The following is a 19,883-nucleotide window of genomic DNA, read 5'->3' as shown; positions in this document are numbered from 1 at the left end:
TTAATGACACAGCAATACTTGGTGGAAAGATGTACTAATAAGGTAAAAACAATAAACAAATAAAATTGTTATTTTTAGAAACCAAGAGTCTTTCGATTGCACTCCATGCCAAGCTTAGTATCTGCCAAGAGTTGTCTCTGTGGTGGCTCTTTATTTCCTTAAGACTTGGATTCACAGATGGCACATTTGTTTTCTGGAACGGTGTCATTAATTTATTTAACTTATGAATGCTAATTATATGTTTTGGAGTACATCAAATGTATTAGCATTTGCAGTGGTCTCTTTGATAAAGCATGTGGGAAAGAGGAACTGTTGGCAATACTTTTCAGGATTAGGCAATGGAAGAAAAAGTTTTAATTGGTCTCTGCAGCAATCTGAAATGATTGCACAAATGAAAATAATAAATTCTGTTACTTAAGAATCATTGAGCCCTGGCCAGTCTGGCTCAGCGGTTAGAGCGTCAGCCTGCAGTCCAGAGAGACCTGGGTTTGGTTCCCACTAAGGGCACTTGCCTTGGTTGCAGTTTGAACCCGGCCCTGGTTGGGTCTTGCGGGAGGCAGCCACTTGATGTGTTCCTTTCACATCGATGTTTCTCTCTCTCTCTCTCCCTCCCACTCTATCTGAACAAAAAAATGGAAAAATGTCCTCGGGTGAGGATAAAAAAAAGAAATCTGAAATAACTGCACAAATGAAAATAGTAAATTCTGATACTCATGAATCGTCACATACAGTTATGATTCTAGAAGCTCCTAATCTGAGTTAGCCAGAGCCTATAATAGTTTCTGCACATCAAACGTCATCATAGCCACTAACAGCCATCTCTGCACTTCAGTGACAAACGTGGAAAGAATATCCTATATTCAATCAGTCATAATCGTGTCCTCGAATGACAACAATAATATCACTATTGGTTATAGAAGACAAATTGTCTATAATTACAATTAACTACAAAATTCATAAGTTTCTGAAAAATATTTAGATGCTAATTTCCAAATTGAGGTTTTAAATACCCTTTCATTGTAATAGCTTACACTTATATACCACGTCCTAAGCTCTTTCACATTTGTAATTTCATCTTTCCAATAACCTTATGTTAGGTTGATAAAGTATTGAATTTTCTGTTTTACAGATAAGAAAACTAAGGATCAGAGGTTAGTAACTTGTTTAAAGTTACATGTTAGATAAATGACAGAGATGAACTTTAAGCCTGAAACGAAATCTCATTTTTGTTTTTTTTCTACTAAACTGTTTACCAGATGCTGGGATTTTAAACCTTTAATTTTTCTTCCATTTTGGACCCAATATACATTATTTTAACTGAAAAATTAAAAAATCACATGATGCCCTTGATTAGAATGCATAATCCAAGGTCTCCATCCTCTCCAAGTCTGGGTGCTGGTGGTGGTGATGGTTGTGGGGTGCGGCATAACCAGCACCCCACATAATCCAATAGAGATGGTCTGACATGTGGAATTGAGCTAAAACTCCCTAAATGAGAACAAACGGCTGCTTTTTTTTTTTTTTTTTTTTTCAGATCTTGCTATACTAAGAGTCAGCCACCTACACTTGTCTTTGGCAGAGGCTCAAAGACAGGCAGAGAGTGGGAAAGCTTTACATAAAAGTGAGAAGGGGAAGGTCTCAGGTCTGCTCTGATTGGAGATTGCTGGCCTGGGAAATCTGGAGGCAGACTACTTGAAGCAGGGTGTATGTTATGTCCTTAGTTTAGGGAGCCTATCTGGCTTTCTCTGGTGGTCCTGAGTTGGAAGTATGGGGTAAAAATAGGGAAGTTAGCAGTCTTAACCACTCCTGCCTGTTCTGGTCCAGTTGCTGCAGAGGTTATGATTTGGCTTTCTAGACTGCTCGTGTCTCCTTCAGTGTTCTGTTGTCATATACAGTGTAGCCATTGTCCATTTGCATATTCTGTCTTTCCATACTCTGAGAAAGACACTGCTCTCTGGTGTTCCTTTCATCCAAGTCTCCTTCCTCCCTTAAGATGGCTAGTAGATTCTCCCTGGCTGGTTTGGCTCAACAGTTAGAGCATCTGCCTGCGACCAAAGGGTCTCAGTTCGATTCTGGTCAAGGGCATGTGCCTGGGTTGCAGGTTTGTTCCCGGGGCCCAACTGGGGTTGTGCAGGAGGCGGCGGTTGATTTGTCTCTCTCACACATCAATGTTTCTCTCTCTCTCTCCCTCCCCCTTCCACGCTCTCTGAAAAATCAATAAAAACATATTTTAAAAAAATGAATGAATGAGAAGTGAAAATATTTGATACTGGCTTTGCTGGAACAAGAAAACGAACTTTCTGGTGTAGCACATGGACATCTTTACTGGCTGTTAACAGGAAGAAAGACTGGTGACTCCGGCTACTCTGCTCTAAATACGGTAACCCGAATCCTTGGCCCAGGCTGCTCCCAGTTATCTGAAAGCTTCCAGGTTAACCCATAGTGTGCAAATCTAGCCCAAGGGCTCCCTCCTGGGTGCTCCACTGGGGCAGATGGCGGCGGTGGGAAAGCCGCAGCTACTTCCGGCCTTTGGGAGGCGACCTCAGCACCAGACCTCACGATTTGCGGCATTCTCTCCCCTCCACTTCTCCCCCCCATTAGGGCCGGGCCTGGCGAGAGCCAGCGAAGTTAGGGTAAAGGGCACCCCGTCCCAGCCCCCACGTGTGCCCTTCACTCAGGACTTCCAGGGTCTGTCCAGCGAGAAAGTGCTCGGGGGTACGTGTGCTTGAGAGCAGGCCCCCCGGAGACGGGGGCCGGCGGCCCCGGCACGGCCCTCGGGAGGCCGACCACCTGCTGCGGGGAGCCCGGGAGGGGCTGCGGTCGTGCGCCCGCCGTGCGCCCCGCCTCCGGGAGCTCCCGCGAGTGGCCCCGCGCCCAGACCGCGCGGGGGGCTGTTCGGTTGTAGGCGGGGAGCAGCCGGGACACCAAAATAGGAGGCAGCCTCTGCCGCGCCTCTTCCAAAGATGGTCAGAGGGTCGGGAGGCGCCTCCGCCCCCGCTCGCCGCTAGCCCGCGGGCCAGCACCGCGTCCCGAAGCCGCCGCCGCCGGAGGTAGGTGCGGTGCGGTGCGGTGCGGTGCGGACCCGCCGCCGGAGGCCAGCGTGGGCGGGGCGGGGCGGGGATAGGGCCGAGCGCGGGAGAGCGGGGCCGCGCGGCTGCCAGCGCCCGCCCGCGGCGGAGGTGCGGAGACAATGGCCGCGCGGGCGCCGGGCCGGGCTGAGCGCGGGGCCGCCCGCGGCGCCCTCCCCACACCTGCGAGGCGTCCGGGGCCGAGGGACCTGGGCGCGCGGCGCGGGGGCGGCGCGCGGCGCCCTGGAGCCGAGTCCCGGTGCCAGACCCCGAGAAGGGGCGGTCTGCGGGCGGGAACCCCGGCGCGGCGCGGGCGGGCGGGAACCCTGCGGCACCGCTTCCCTTTCTCCCTTCCTTCCTCCGAGGGGCACAGGGTTTCCCTTTCCCCAGACGCCTCGTCCCGCTCTATTTCCATCGTCCCTCGGGGGGCATCCCGAAGCGACGTGAAAGGGAAAAAGGTTGAGTGGGGATCGAACCGAGGCCGGCCTCTCTCAGTTGAGTAGGGTGACCCCTCGGGCACTTGGTTTGCCAAGTGTGGTTTGTCTCTCGGACCGCCTGCTCCGGACAGACTGGAGACTAGGTCACTGGGGTAGGAAATTAATATATGTTTCTAGAAAGGATTATTGAAAAATCCGAGGGTTACTGAAAAATCCAGGGCTTCATTTCAGGCTCTGAGCTACACTGAATTTAAGTTGACTAGCATATAAATGACGAAATAGTCCCCCCACAGTTTGCATTTAGAATGTTGAACTTAGTCTAGTTTTGAGTATGTTAGATGCTAATCAATTATTATAATTATTGGAATGTTTAATATTTGAGTTAATATGCAACATTGAAAAAACACACATTGTTTCATATTTATTGCAGCCATGGCTCTAAAAGGACAAGAAGATTATATTTACCTTTTTAAGGACTCAGCGCATCCAGTGGATTTTCTGGATGCATTCAAAACATTTTACTTGGATGGATTATTTACAGATATCACCCTTCAGTGTCCTTCAGGCATAATCTTCCATTGTCACCGAGCTGTTTTAGCTGCTTGCAGCAATTATTTTAAGGCAATGTTCACAGCTGACATGAAAGAAAAATTTAAAAATAAAATAAAAATCTTTGGCATCCACCATGATATTTTGGAAGGTCTTGTAAATTATGCATACACTTCCCAAATCGAAATAACTAAAAGAAATGTTCAAAGCTTGCTTGAAGCAGCAGATCTGCTACAGTTCCTTTCAGTAAAGAAAGCTTGTGAGCAGTTTTTGGTAAGGCACCTGGATATTGATAATTGTATTGGAATGCACTCCTTTGCAGAATTCCACATGTGTCCAGAACTAGAGAAGGAATCTCAAAGAATTCTGTGTTCAAGATTTAAGGAAGTATGGCAACAAGAAGAATTTCTGGAAATCAGCCTTGAAAAGTTTCTCTTTATTTTGTCCAGAAAGAACCTCAGTGTTTGGAAAGAAGAAGCCATCATAGAGCCAGTTATTAAGTGGACTGCTTATGATGTAGAAAATCGAATTGGATGCTTGTATAATCTACTAAGCTATGTCAACATAGATATAGATCCAGTGTATTTAAAAACAGCTTTAGGCCTTCAAAGAAGCTGCCTACTAACTGAAAATAAGATACGGTCTCTAATATACAATGCTTTGAATCCCATGCATAAAGAGATTTCCCAGAGGTCCACAGCCACAATGTATATCATTGGAGGCTATTACTGGCATCCTTTATCAGAGGTTCACATATGGGATCCTTTGACAAATGTTTGGATTCAGGGAGCAGAAATACCAGATTATACTAGGGAGAGCTATGGTGTTACATGTTTGGGACCCAACATTTATGTAACGGGGGGTTACAGGACGGATAACATAGAAGCTCTTGACACAGTGTGGATCTATAACAGTGAAAGTGATGAATGGACGGAAGGTTTGCCAATGCTCAATGCCAGGTATTACCACTGTGCAGTCACCTTGGGCGGCTGTGTCTATGCTTTAGGTGGTTACAGAAAAGGGGCTCCAGCAGAAGAGGCCGAGTTCTATGACCCATTAAAAGAGAAATGGATACCCATTGCAAACATGATTAAAGGTAAGTACAGATTATCGTTATTCTGCATTTTTAGGTGTTTAAGGTTGGGCCAGTGGTGTTGCTTTTCTTGCAAATAACTTTAAAAAGAATTTATCACTTTGGAATGCTGTCTAGGAACTATAATGGATTATACAAATAATACTGTGCAGAATGTTGCAAGTAAAAACATAGTATGGCAGTCCCCATACTATGAGGATTTTTAAATCCTCACCTGAGGACATTTTTGCATTTATCTTCAGATAGAGTGGGAAGGAGAGAGGGAGGAAGAGAGAGAGAAACATCGATGTGAGAGAGGCACATCGACTGGCTGCCACCCACACAACCCCATGGGGCTGGGGACAAACTGCAACCGAGGTATGTGCCCTTAGTGGAAACCGAACCCAGAACTCTCTGGTCCACGGGCTGACACTCTAACCACCGAGCCAAACTGGCCAGGGCATTGTCTGAGATTTTTAATATGTTTACAATACTCAGGCTAGAAAAGACATCTTTATATTAGAAACCAGTATAATTCATTCATTCTTCTTACTCTACAACCCGCTTACTTATTTATATTGGATTGCTCTTGAAATTGAACACTTTTTTATTCTGCTTTTTTAAATATTCTTTTTCTGTTCATCATCTGATCTTCTCTCTATCTCTCTTTTTTTGGTTAATTCTCACCTGAGGATATTTTCTCTCTCTCTCTTTTTCGTTAATCTTCACCAGAGGATATTTTTTCATTAATTTATTTTTAGGTAGAGTGAAAGGGAGGCAGGGAGAGGAAGAGGGAGAGAGAGAGACACATCCATTGGTTGCCTCCCACATGGGGATCCATCCTGCAACCCAGGTATGTACCCTTGACTGGGAATTGAATCCTCGGCCTTTCAGTCCACGGGCGGATGCTCTAACCATTGCTCAGGGCTCTCTCTTTTTTAAAAAATGTATTTTTACTGGTTTTAGAGAGAGAGAGGAAGGGAGAGGGAGTGAGAGCAACATTGATCAGCTGCTTCTTGCACGCACTCAGACCAGGATGGAGCCCACAACCTGGGAATCGATCCAGTGACCTTTTGGTGCTTGGAACGATGCTCACCCTACTAGGCCACCACCGGCCTGGGCAATCTTCTCTCTCTCTTTCTCTTTTCTTAAATCCTCACCAGAGGACATTTTTGCATTTATCTTCAGATAGAGTGGGGCGGGGGGGGAACATCAGTGTGAGAGAGACACATCGACTGGTTGCCACCCACATGACCCCAACCAGGGCCGGGGACAAACGGCAATCGAGGTACATGCCCTTGGCGGTAACTGAACCCAGGACTTTCTGGTCTGCAAGCTAACACTCTAACTGCTGAGCCAAACTGGCCAGGGCCGATCTTCTCTCTTTTAAAAGGTCATTCAATAAAACCTTGAAAGTTTGGGTCCCTGTAGGGTGTAACAAATTACATTCTCTCAAAAACTAGAGAGAAATAACCTCTGCTTTCTTTTAAATTGAATTTATTGGAGTGACATTGTTCACAAAACCATACAGGTTTCAAATGTACAACTTAATAAAACATCATCTGTACATGGCATCGTGCGTCCATTGTCCCAAGCAAAGCCTCTTTCTGTCCCCATTCTTCCCTCCTTTGCCCACTTCCACCCCCCCCCCCTTTTCCTCTGGCTATCACCACACTGTTGTCTACATCTATGGGTTTTTTGCTTAATTCCTTCCCCCTCAATCCCCCTCCCCTCTGACAGCTGTCAGTCTGTTTCATGTATCCATGCCTCTGTTTCTATTTTGTCAGTTTATTTTGTTTATTAGATTTCACATATAAGTGAGATCATACGATATTTGTCTTTCTCTGACTGGTTTATTTCTCTTAGCATTATAATCCCCAGGTACATCCATGCTGTTGCAAAAGGTAAGATTCCCCCCTTTTTTACGTCCTAGTAGTATTCCATTGTGTAAATGTACCACAGCTTTTTATCCACTCATCTACTAATGGGTACTTGGGCTGTTTCCAGATCTTGCCTATTGTAAATAACACTGCTATAAATATAGAGGTGCATATATTCTTTTTGAATTAGTGTTTTGGGTTTCTTTGGATATGTACCCAAAAGTGGGATCAAAAGGCAGATCATTTTAAATTTTTTTAGGAAACTCCATATTGTTTTCCATAGTGGCTGCACCAGTCTGCATTTCCACCAGTAGTACACGAGAGTGCCCTTTTTTCCACACCCTCGCCAACCCTTGTTTGTTGAGCCTCTGTTGTTTTGATTCAAGTCTTGTATCATTGTTTTAAAGAGAAAGGCAGATCCCATACCCTCCCTCATGTGGCCCACAGAGCCAGGCATGCTATTGAGTCTCAATATCTGTGTGATAAACATTATATTTTCTGCTATTTGGTACTAAATTAACTTGCTCTCCTTCCTTCCCAATGAAAAAGAGTTAAGCTGGACTCTTAATTACATTTATTTATTGGTGAAGGGGAGTTGCACAAAAACAATTGGTTGTTTGTTACCAAGTTTGTGTCATTTTATCCCAAATGTTTTTTTCCCAGGCCTTTCTGTTTCTTTTGCAACACTAGTGAGGGTGTGGGAATCTGACCTGGTCTGGGAATCTGACCTGGTATGATCCTTGGATGACAAGCAGGAAGCCTGAGAGGCAGAATAGCCTTGTGACCAGGCACACTGCTTCTGAAACCAAATGCCCGAGTCCAAATTCCAACTTTCCACTCACTTGCTAGTGAGCTTCGGCAGATTGTTTAATCTCCCTGTGCTCCAGTTTTGCCGTCTGTACGAAGGGGGTGACGTTACGTAGTTTACGGTTTTAAGAGGACTAAATGAACTCATGCATGTGAAGGACTTAGCATTGTTTTCATGAACATCATTATAGAAGAACTTGTCAACTTTGATGGAGCAGAATTATTTTTATGTTAAATCATGACCGCTCTCCTGCATGCCCAAAGGATCAGCAGTGGTTGGTAGGGTGGGGGAGAAGGTGGCTTAAAGCCCACTGCTATTGCTGCTCTGGTTTTTTATTCTACCTGAATATGACCACCCCCACTTACTGATTCCCAGTCCTCTCTCCAATGTGCTCCTCTTTTACAGAAGAAATAAGGGCATTGCAGATATTTTAGCAGTTGTTGTAAACCTAGATACATTTCTGCCTGTTTTTTTTTTTTATTAATTAATTTTTGTTACAGATGTTTCTCCTTTTTCCCCCACTGATTCCCCCCTCCCTCTCCCTCCCTGCCCTGTCCCCAGCTTTGTTGTCCATGTCCATTGTTCATGCATACATGCATATAAGTTCTGTGGTTTATCTCTCCCCCATCACCCCCTCTTCTGGGGATTGTCAGTCTGTACCCCACTTCCACATCTCTGGGACTACCCCATTCCTCAGACTGTTATGTTCATTATATTCCACAAATAAGTGAGATCATATGATACTTGTCTTTCTCTGTTTGGCTTGTTTCACTTAGGATAATACTTTCCAGGTCCCTCCATGTAGTCTCAAAGCATAAGAGATCTTTTCTTTCTTACAGCTGCATAGTACTCCATTGTGTATATGTACCACTGCTTTTTTTTTTTTTTTTTATCCTCACCGGAGGACATTTTTTTTTCCATTTTTTGTTCAGGTAGAGTGGGAGGGAGAGAGAGGAACAGAGAGAGAGAGAGAAACATCGATGTGAAAGAAACACATCGAGTGGCTGCCACCCGCACAACCGACCAGGGCCGGGGACAAACTGCAACCGAAGTACGCGCCCTTAGCGGGAACCGAACCCGGGTCTCTCCGGACCGCAGGCCGACGCTCTAACCGCTGAGCCAAACCGGCCAGGGCTGTACCACTGCTTTTTTATCCATTCGTCTATTGATGGACACTTGGGCTGTTTCCAGATCTTAGCTATTGTAAATAGTGCTGCTACAAACATGGGGGTACATATATTCTTTCTGATTGGTGTTTCAGGCTTCTCAGGGTATATTCCTAGAAGTGGGATCACTGGGTCAAATGGCAGTTCAGTTTTTAATTTTTTGAGGTAACACCATATTGTTTTCCATAGTGGCTGCACCAGTCAAATTTTTTTTTCTTTCTTTTTTTTTTTGGTATGTGCCCCTAGTGGGAACCGAACCTGGGACTGTCTCGTCCACAGGCGGATGCTCTAAACGCTGAGCCAAACCGGCTCTGCTTGTGTTTCTTAATGATAAGTTTCAGTGGTTTTGTAGTTTACAGTATATTTCTTTGAGGATGGAAACCTATTACTTTATTGTAATTTGTTAAATGACTTGAAGCAACGCTTGCTGAAAATTAAATGCTGCAATGGTATATCCACTGTGAAAGAAAAGCTGAATGTGTTCTTGACTCAGCTTTGAGAGGAATGGGAGGCCTTCACATGCCAAAGTCCTCCCCCACCTGCCAGCTGGGTCTGAAATTTCAAAGTTTTATGCATTTTACTTGAAGGTTTGGTTCCTGATTATATCTGATCATCCTAGGAAGGGGAACACTTTGTCAGTTATGTGCAGTTTTGGCTAGTTCTGATGCTCAGACTCACACTGAACATTTACTTTCCCATTCTTATATGGAAAGGATAACATTTTTCCCCAGTTTGTTTTATTTTGTAGTCTTGAAGTGAACTAGCTTCTTTCCCTAGTGATGAGCACCTAAATTGGGTAGAGTCAAATTTCAAATTCATTTCCTTTTTTAGGTGAGGGAGGTGCAGAGAAATAAATAGATGGCTCTTTAGGAACTCCTAACTTTCCCCGCCCCTCATAACTGCCCTGCTTATAAACTCACTTTTGTTTTGGAGTAGAATTGAACAAGGAGATTGAACTGCACTCACCATGTAACAATGCTAAGTAAAAGCTGGTCGAAAGACTAAACTGACATTTCAACTAAAATGAACCTCATCATCATTCTTCCTCTCTTCTTGTTCCCCTGCTGAAACCATTTTCTCTTCCTCCTCATTTTTCTTTTTTTAAAATATTTTTTCTTTTATTGATTTTAAAGAGAGAGGAAGGGATGAGGGAGAGAGACAGAAATATCGATGAGAGAGAACATCGATGGACTGCCTCTGCATGTCCCCCACTGGGGATTGGGCCCACCACCTGGGCATGTGCCCTGACTGGGAATCGAACTGGCAACCTCTTGGTGCATGGGTTGACCCTCAACCAGTGAGCCACACCAGCTGGGCCCCTCCTCATTTTTCTATGGCATCAGTGTTTCCCAGTTTTCTAAGCTCAGGACCTCAAAATCTGTCTTGTCTCCAACTCAGTCATCAAGGCCCTTCTGTTTTAGCTGTGCCTCTCTCTCTTTCTCTCTCTCTTTTAAAGATTTTATTACTGATTTTTATAGAGAAGAAGGGAGAGGGAGAGAGAAACACTGACATGAGAACAAAACATTGATCGGCTGCCTCCTGCACACTTCCCACTGGAGATCGAGCCCAAAACCAGGGCTTGTTTTGGCTAGTTCTGACTGGGAGTTGAACTGACAACCTTTTGGTGCACAGGACAACACCCAAGGAACTGAGCCACACTGGCCAGGGCTACCGGTGTCTCTTGCCTCTGTGCACCTTCCTCTATACACAAGACCCCTTGTAACTCAGGCCCTCGACACTTGCATTTGGACCATTTCTACCCTTCTATCCTTGTATCCCCTCCCATCCTTTGTCTAAAAACCGTTGAAACTCTGCTGAATTAAGTCCAGACTTCTTAGTTGGGCATCTGGATTCTTTGCCATGTGGCTCCAACGTACCCTGCCAGTTTCAGTTCCCACAGGACAACCCCAGGTGTGCCACCTTCCCTTCCAGGGTGACAGAATTAAAACAGCTACTTGAATTGGCCAGTAAGCCTTTGCACTTGCCTTGCCCTCACTTAGGGTGGCTTCCTCTCACCTCTGCCTGCCAAAGTCCTACCTACTAAGGCCCAAATCTAATTTTGTCAACTCCTGCCTTGATTTTCCCAGTCAAAATGAATGTTTCTTTGCTCTGCACATCCACAGTAGTTCTGTACCCTGCGTTCTAGTTATTCGTGCAAATATCTCACCCTCAAAGAGTGCAAGGAGCTTTTCTTCTTCATTCTTCTATCCTTCATAGCACCAAGCACAGTGCCTTACCTCTGCTATCAGTAATAACAAAAATTGCCCAGACAGTGTGGCTCAGTGGTTGAGTGTCAGCCTATGCACCAAGAGGTTACTGGTTTGGGTCTAGGTTGGGGCACCTGCTCAGGTTTTGGGCTGGATTCCCGGTGGGGGCCATGCAAGAGGCAGCCAATTGATGTTGATGTTTCTCTCCCATCGATGCTTCTATCTCTCTCCCTCTCCCTTCCTCTCTCTCTAGAATCAATAAAAATATATTTAAAGAAAAATTTTAAAATAACAAAAACAATATAATATTCATTACAAAATAGAATGTAAGATCATTTTGAAGATATGATTTTAATTAACACACAGGTGTGGGAAATGCTACTGCCTGTGTCTTACATGAAGTCATTTATGTCATTGGTGGACACTGTGGCTACAGAGGAAGCTGCACCTATGACAAGGTCCAGAGCTACAATTCAGATATCAACGAGTGGAGCCTCATCACCTCCAGTCCACATCCAGGTAACAAAATACTGTCTCAGTGGTACATGTTGTGATACAGCTTATCAGTATAAGATGGTTAAAGTGGCTAGAAATAGGAAAATGCTAAACGTATTGGTAGACTACACATGGGTGTAATTAAAAGTCTCAAAATATTTATGTTTCCATGTAACAATAATCACAATTTAGATTATTCAGATTGGATCATGCCTACAAAAACTTTTTCTCATGTGCTTACACAACATACATTTTAAGCCTGTGCGATTAAAAGTTTCTTTTAGCCCTGGCCAGTTTGGCTCAGCGGTTAGAGCGTCGGCCTGTGGTCTGGAGAGACCCGGGTTCGGTTCCCGCTAAGGGCACGTACTTCGGTTGCAGTTTGTCCCCGGCCCTGGTTGGTCTTGCGGGTGGCAGCCACTCGATGTGTCCCTTCACATCGATGTTTCTCTCTCTTTCTCTCTTCCCCTCTCTCCCTCCCACTCTATCTGTACAAAAATGGAAAAATATCCTCGGGTAAGGATAAAAAAAAAAAAAAAAAAAAAAACTGTTAAAAGTTTCTTTTAAATGTCTTTTCACTTAGATTCTTTTTGTTTCCTATTCCCTATGTGCTTTCTTTCATTTACATGCATTATATAAAACACAACTTTTATAGACAGGTAAAAAGCTTTACTCTGTCAAATAGTTGGGAAGGGTACCTATTGATTCTGTTCAGCAGGAGATGGTTTCTTTTTTTAGAAGCATGCTCTTTCTGGATTTCAGTAACTATTAAGCACTCGCTCCTACAATGTGCAGAGCCTATATTGGCCTTTCTGTAACAATCATAAAGGGGTCATGTCGTCTACCCCCAAGGAATGGCCTGCTTTCTGTGGTGTCTTTTGTTCTTTGACTTGTCTTTTTTAAGAGTTTGGGGAAAGCGTTATCTATATCCTGTTTGAGCTTTCTTCATTACGAAAGATTTATATCACCAGATCACCATACTACTTTGAGTCATTTTCTATATAGCATCAGGCCTCTATGTGGGTTACTGGAGAGTGTAACTGAAATTCACAAGCTAGAGCCATCTGCGAGTAACAGAGACAGCTAACCTCCAGCACTTTTCATAGGCTTGGCAATGACTAAGCACTATACCTGTAATATTACCTTAAATTCTAACTACAAAACCTTGTTGGTAGGTATTTGGAAATAGAGACCTAGAAAGGATAACTAACTTTGCCAAGGTCACATAGTTTGGAAGTGATAGACGAGGATTTAGTTCAGGCAGTCTGATTGCATAAACTGTGCTGTAACTAGTAAGCCATCTGCCTCTCCTTAAGGGAGCAGGCTCTCCTGCTTTTGACCATTGCAGCTACTAATACCCCTACGTCATGTATGTCATCTCACAGTTCAGGTAGAGCACACCTGAATCAGGTAATGCATCTTCATATATCACAGACTTTGCATAAGAAGAGATTTCCAAAAAAAAAAAGAAGAGACTTCCATCGCAGACTGTCCTGGCTCTGAAGACGTGGAATGCCTAGACTCTGTTTCCTAGTAGCCCATGTGTATTATCTCAGACCCCCACCACTTTCCAGGACCAATGAAGTTATAATGGAAAATAATAGCAGCTCATATTGAGTAATAGCTAACATTTAGTCAGTGAGCAAGTGCCAGGCACTAACTATTTCAGTAGTTTTACATGGATTAATCTATGTAAACCTCACAGCAATCTTGTGAGCTCGGTACTATTATTGTCTCATTTATTATCTCTATTATCTAAGGCACACAGATAGTAAATAAGTTGCCCAAGGTCGGCCAGCTAATGCTTGTTAGAGGTAAGGTTTTAATCCAGGCAGTCTGCTTGGGAGCATCATGCTCTTAATGACACTGTTTTCTCCTTTGATCCTTGCATTAACTTTATGAGCTAGCTATCACTCTGATTTAGCTTTACAAACAAAATCCAGTATATGAAAAGTCAGATTAACAAACTAGAGGGTAGTTATTTACATTATAAACAATATGTATTGCATAAAGGGGTTGTTTTAAAAATAGCCCTGGCCGGTTTGGCTCAGCGGTTAGAGCGTCGGCCTGCGGTCCCGAGAGACCCAGGTTCGGTTCCTGCTAAGGGCATGTACCTCGGTTGCAGTTTGTCCCCGGCCCTGGTTGGTCGTGTGGGTGGCAGCCACTTGATGTGTCCCTTTCACATCGATGTTTCTCTCTCTCTTCCTCTCTCCCCCTCCCACTCTACCTGAACAAAAAATAGAAAAATGTCCTCAGGTGAGGATAAAAAAATATAAATAAATAAATAAATAAATACCCGAGCCCTGGCCAGTTTGGCTCAGCGGTTAGAGCATCGGCCTGTGGTCCGGGGTTCGGTTCCCGCTAAAGGCTTGTACCTCGATTGCAGTTTGTCCCCAGCCCTGGTTGGTCGTGCGGGTGGCAGCCACTCGATGTGTCCCTTTCATGTCGATGTTTCTCTCTCTCTCTTCCTCTCTCTCCCTCCCACTGTATCTGAACAAAAAATGGAAAAATGTCCTCGGGTGAGGATAAAAAAAAAAAATGTCAGTGTTGAGTTTACCTTATAGGTATATAGCTTAGACTACAAAGAAATGGCTATTATTTTTAGAACATAATATAAGCATTATCTTTTTTCTTTTTAAATTGATTTTTAGAGACAGAGGAACGGGGAGAGAGAGATATATTGATGTGAGAGAGAAACATCCATTGGCTACCTCCTGCATTCCCCCTTCCCAGGATCCAGCCTGCAATCCGGGCATGTGACCTGACTGGGAATCAAACCGACAACCTTTCAGTGTACAGGACAATGCCCAACCAACTGAGGCACGTTATCTTTTTTCTTAATACCTTTAAGGGGAGTAGTTTTGTGGAGTTGAAAAACAGGGGACTGTAAATCCATTAAATTCAAGATAATATTTATTGAGACCTTACCTTGGGAAGTATATTCTAGTTACTATGTAAGATACAAAGATAATTAAGGGATAGTCTCTACCTCTATAAGAACTCAGAATCTAATAGCAACTATACGTTCATAACGGCAATATAAGACAATCTTACAAATAAGTGCTATTGAAATTGAGGACAGAGAGAGCTTGAGTTTAATTAAGGGGAATCTAGGAGCTTCAGGAATAGGTCATTATGATTTAGGCCTTAAAGAATGGCTGCAATTAAGGAAGGTTGTTTTTAAGGAAGGGTTTTTTGGCAGAAAGTTAGCCAATGAAAGAAGGCAGAAGGGAAGATTCCAGGTTTATTCCAGTACTTGGGAGTAGATGTAGATGTAGATGAATGACATGTAAGAGTGTGGAACAGGAGACTAGATAGGAAAGTTTAGTTGAGGGTGTTTCATGGAGGGCTTTGAATGGCAGTCAGGAGAATTTTAAAAATGGAGAACTGTCAGAGGTGTCAGAGCAAGAGAATGAGGTGTGATCAGTTCTTAGTTTTAAGAAGAGCGCTTATTCCCAGGTGGGAAATGCTGAAAGCCTGAAGTGGTAGGAGTAGAAAATGGACAGATGTGAGGAATGTTATAGATTTGACATTGATTGACTTGGTAGTGATTGCTATCTTGACTGATTAGAAACAGGAAATGAGGGAGAGAAAGGAGTTGACAGTCATTCCAGGGTCTCTGGTTGGTGGTTTGGGAGGGTAGGGAGCACTGAAGAAACAGCCAATAGGAAGGGAGAAGTGAAGAGAGAATAAGCTCAGTTTTATAGTTAAATGTGAAAAACTAATTGGATAACCAGAGGCGCTGTCCAGAAAGCAATAGGAGTTGTGGGTCTGCAACTCAGGAGGAGGAGTGCAGCGAAATATAGATCTCGAAGTTGTTTCCTTAGAGATGATGGCTATGGGTGTGGGGATGAATGAGATGTCTTGGGAGGGTGGGACCAACAACACAGCTATGGGCAGAACCTTGGGAAACAGCATTAGTTAAGGGATGAGCCGAGGAAGAAGAGGGCATGAAGAACAGGAAAGCAGCTGTAGGTGAGAAAGGAGAAAAACCTTGGAGGGCTGTGTCACGTGGGAAGAGCTTTCTCCTGGCTCTCCCATTTATTTACTTGCCTAATCCTGGGCAGCAGTTTAAGCTCTTGGTTCTTATTTTCCAGTAAAATAAGGAAGTTATATTAGATAAGCTTTGTAGGTCTTTTCAGTTAGAAAAAAAATCTTAGGAAAAAATTTTGAAAGCATTTCAATGAGTATTTAATGGGTGAAAATATTGTGGTTGTCTCTGAATCCCTGCATGGGTTTGTTCATATCGCTCATGTAATACCGAATACAGACTGCCATGAATTTGTAGTGAATGTTTGTGTGTAAGCTCAGAGCTGTAGCAGATGGTGCCATTCCCAAGCTTGGTTTGAAATTGTTCATTTATTCATTTGTCCAAGAGATATTTGCTGAGTGCTTTTCACATGCTATACAGTGCTAGGAGCTCAATAAACAAGATTCAGTGTGTTGACCTCAGTAACTTCATAGAGTGACCAATAGAAAAAAGGCAGTTACAGCTGAAGAAGACAAAGTTCCCATCCACAGTAATAGAATATTATGTTGTATTTGGGTAACAGGAGAAACTATCAGAAATCACTTTATTTTAAACATTTTTACTGCTGTAGGAAGATTGAGAAACCTTTCTTAACATGAGAATCACAAATTGAGGAATTTTTGGTAAAATTTGAATAATTTAAGAAAAGCCGTGTAAGCTCATTGACTCAAAATTTTTGCATCATCGTGAATTTTTACAGTAACCATTTGACAGAATGATTCATATAACTTATATAAAACAGTGTCTCACAAGTATTTTAAACAACTAAATCCTGTAAAAAGTCTACATGTATATAACTGGAAAGTAACAAATGGGTTTTTCAGAGGTGGGAGAATTCTTTTCTTGTCAGAAACTTGAGAACAACAGAATGTGGAGTCAAAGCAAAAATACCCATCTTCTGAGACTTCTTTAGCCTTCAAAACCTAGATAACAAGAACTTGACTGATAAGAATTTATCTTCCATTCTTAAAGGGGAAATCACTTTTTTTTAATTAAAAAAAAATTGTTTTTCTTTATTGATTTTAGAGAGGAAGAGAGAGAGAAACATCCATGAGAGAGGACATTGATTGGCCACCTCCTGCATGCCCCCCACTGGGATTTTGGCCCACAACCTGGGCATGTGTCCTGACTGGGAATTGAACTGGCGACCTCTTGGTACATGGGTCGATGCTCAACCACTGAGCCACACCGGCTGGACATCACCTTTTTTAAAAATCTTTACCTGAGGATATTCTCTCATTTGTCTTCAGATAGAGTGGGAGGGAGGGAGAAAGAGAGAGAGAGAAACAAACATTGATATGAGAGAGACATTGGCTGGTTGCCTCCTGCACAACACCGACCAGGGCTGGGAATCGAACGGCAACTGAGGTACATGCCCTTGACTGGAATCAAACCCAAGACTCTTTGGTCCTTGGGTTGACGCTCTAACTGCTGAGCCATGCCGGCCAGGGCAGAAATCACATTTTTAATCTTACATTCTCTCTTTCTAAAGAGGGGCTTATAAAACTTTCTTCCACAAAATCAGGGGAATGCATATTTAGTCACAGAGTTACAATTTATTCATTGATCCAATAAACATTTATTGGGTCATCAGAGGTGCCAGACACCTGCCATTCTCCAGTGGGGAACAGAGCAGGGGGTAGGACACAGCTCTGTTAAAAGGGGGAGAGAGCCAGTAAACAAGAACCATACCAGATAATGAAAAGTGCCATGGAGAGATGTAAAATAGGATAATGTGGCAGAGATGCCTAGCTGACCACTTCAGGTTAGGTGGTGAAAGAAGGTCCCTGTGAGGAGATGACAATAGGATGAGACTTGAATGACAAGACAATGGCAGCTGTGGAAAGACCTGGAAAAAGAAGAGACTTCCAGGTGGAAGGAATAGCTCAGTAATGGCAAATAATGGCAAATAAATAAAGATTTATTAGTGCCACTGACAAATCCTGCCCTTCCTTTAGGTCTGCAGCTAGAAGTATTTAAGTGTAATTTTATGGTTGATGCTCCCAAAGAAGGAACCCCCAGACTAGCAGTGATGTTAGAAATGGGGGCGTGGAAGAAACCCGGGGTTGGGACTAGGGTAAGGCAACTAAGACGCTTGAGGCACAAAATTGAAGCAGTCACTGAGTCACTCGGAGTAAGAGCCTTTTTATGTTTTATAACCAGCGCCTCACTTGCCTTGGTCTGGTCAAAGCCCTGGCAAGAAGGGAGAGGAAGTGAAGTTGCAAAACATCTTGGTACCTTGAAGAGCAAGCAATTTTGGATGTAGAGGAGGAGATAAATAATGGGGAAAACTAAAACACCCTGGAAGGCAAACTCTGAGCTTTAGGCCCCAGACCTCACACAGCAGCCCTCTGCCTTTGAGCACCTTTCACAGCTTCTCAAGATGATAAGACTGTAGTTCCCACTAATCTGGTTGGTTGGTTTTTTTTCTAACTTCTTGTGTCCTTAACTTGAACAGCAGTGTGAGACTTGACAAGCAAGGTAATCCATGTAGCAGCTGTGGCAACAGACACTACAGATTGCCTGCTGCTGGTTGCCGGGATAACAGCAAAGATCTGAAGGAACCTACACCAGTTATCTAGAATATCTTCATGTCAGAGGGACTCTGCTGCTACCATCTTTTACATATAGGTGTAGAATAAAAGGTGCCTGTGCTGCAAAATTCCCAGAAGGGTAGTGGTCTGAGAATGAGTTCTTCCCTGGCATCCTGCAGAGGCAGCTGAACACTGGCCTGAGAGAGAATGGCAGGTGATAGGGAATGGATTTTCTGGCTCAGTGTTGTGGTAGTGTGTGCTGGAATCAAAATGTCACGACTGCTCTATTTTTGTGCGCTTAATTGTAAAGGATTATTACATTACCACTCTAAGGTTTCTGTTTTGTTTGTTATCCTAATAAAATTTGCTTTTTTTCTTTTTAATAGAATATGGATTGTGTTCAGTTCCATTTGAAAGTAAACTCTATCTAGTTGGTGGACAAACTACACTCACGGAATGCTATGACCCTGAACAAAATGAATGGAGAGAGACAGCTCCCATGATGGAAAGAAGGATGGAGTGTGGTGCCGTCATCATGAATGGATGTATTTATGTCACTGGGGGATATTCCTATTCAAAGGGAACGTATCTTCAGAGCATTGAAAAGTATGATCCAGATCTTAATAAGTGGGAAATAGTGGGTAATCTTCCAAGTGCCATGCGGTCTCACGGATGCGTCTGTGTGTATAATGTCTGATTGGATTCATAGAAATGACCAAGTAATCAGTGTTTTAGGGTGTAGTAAAAAAAAAAATGCAGAGTTTGGAGTCCCTTGCTTGTTCTTATGGCCTGGCACATAATAGGTAAATTCTCATTTCCAACCCTAGCTCTACACCCCAACCTAGTAATTAATGATCAAGAGAAACCTAATGTATATTTACAGTTGAATCAGTGGGGTTAGCATCTATAATCTCTGCTTTTCCAAGGTGGTATGGAATGTTGGACACTTGGTAAAAGGTGAAATGCCTTTGTAGTGAACTTTTTCTCCAGGTAGCATTAACACTGGGTGTAGGTCAGAATCATTCTTTGGAATGAAATCTCTTATGACCCTGTAATGTAATATACAGTGTACATTAAGGTTCTATTTAGGTAGTAAGGATTTGAAATTTAAGGAGGAATCTTCTCTACCTCTACAAAATCAACACTTAAAATAATTTGTTTTTATCACCTTCAGAATTATTTAGAATGTGAACTTACTTCCTTTGTTGTGTGTATAATTTATTGTTATTCTTTATTTACTGACTAACAGATATAGAAAATACTGTGCAAAAGATAATTACTGTTGAGAGTTTGCAAACTAAATTTAAAAGAATGGCAAATCTGAAATTGCAGAGAAAATAGACATTTGCTGATGGTAAGAACTATTTTTAATTTTCAGCTTTGATATAAATCACTAGATTAGGTATCCTTTGTGTAAGCATGTTAGAAAATCCTCTTTATTCTTAAGTACAAACACGTCTGCATATAAAATTGAACTTTAGAGCCAGAAAGCATGTAGAACAGTTGTGATATAGTAGAAAATACCTTGATGAGAAGAAGTTTGCATCCATTTCCCAGCTCTGCCACGAACTAGATTTTGTGACTTGGATTGAATCACTTATCCTCTCCTCAATTAGAGGTTCCTTACCCATGCACCCTGG

At 43.0% G+C, this 19,883-nt stretch overlaps 1 protein-coding gene across 1 annotated transcript; it reads left to right on the top strand.

Moving 5' to 3' along the window:
• Positions 1-3,005: 3,005 nt before the first annotated feature.
• On the top strand, positions 3,006-19,480 carry LOC118625156 (kelch-like protein 23). Its single transcript, XM_036253643.1, has 4 exons — positions 3,006-3,050; positions 3,936-5,150; positions 11,554-11,706; positions 18,630-19,480. Exons 2-4 carry the CDS (start codon positions 3,938-3,940, stop codon positions 18,938-18,940), a joined length of 1,677 nt encoding a protein of 558 aa, XP_036109536.1. The 5' UTR covers positions 3,006-3,050; positions 3,936-3,937; the 3' UTR covers positions 18,941-19,480.
• Positions 19,481-19,883: the final 403 nt, after the last annotated feature.

This window comes from Molossus molossus, unplaced genomic scaffold, assembly GCF_014108415.1.
Source record: "Molossus molossus isolate mMolMol1 unplaced genomic scaffold, mMolMol1.p scaffold_m16_p_11, whole genome shotgun sequence".
NCBI classification, from domain to species: domain Eukaryota; kingdom Metazoa; phylum Chordata; class Mammalia; order Chiroptera; family Molossidae; genus Molossus; species Molossus molossus.
This window is presented reverse-complemented; position numbering and strand designations above follow the sequence as displayed.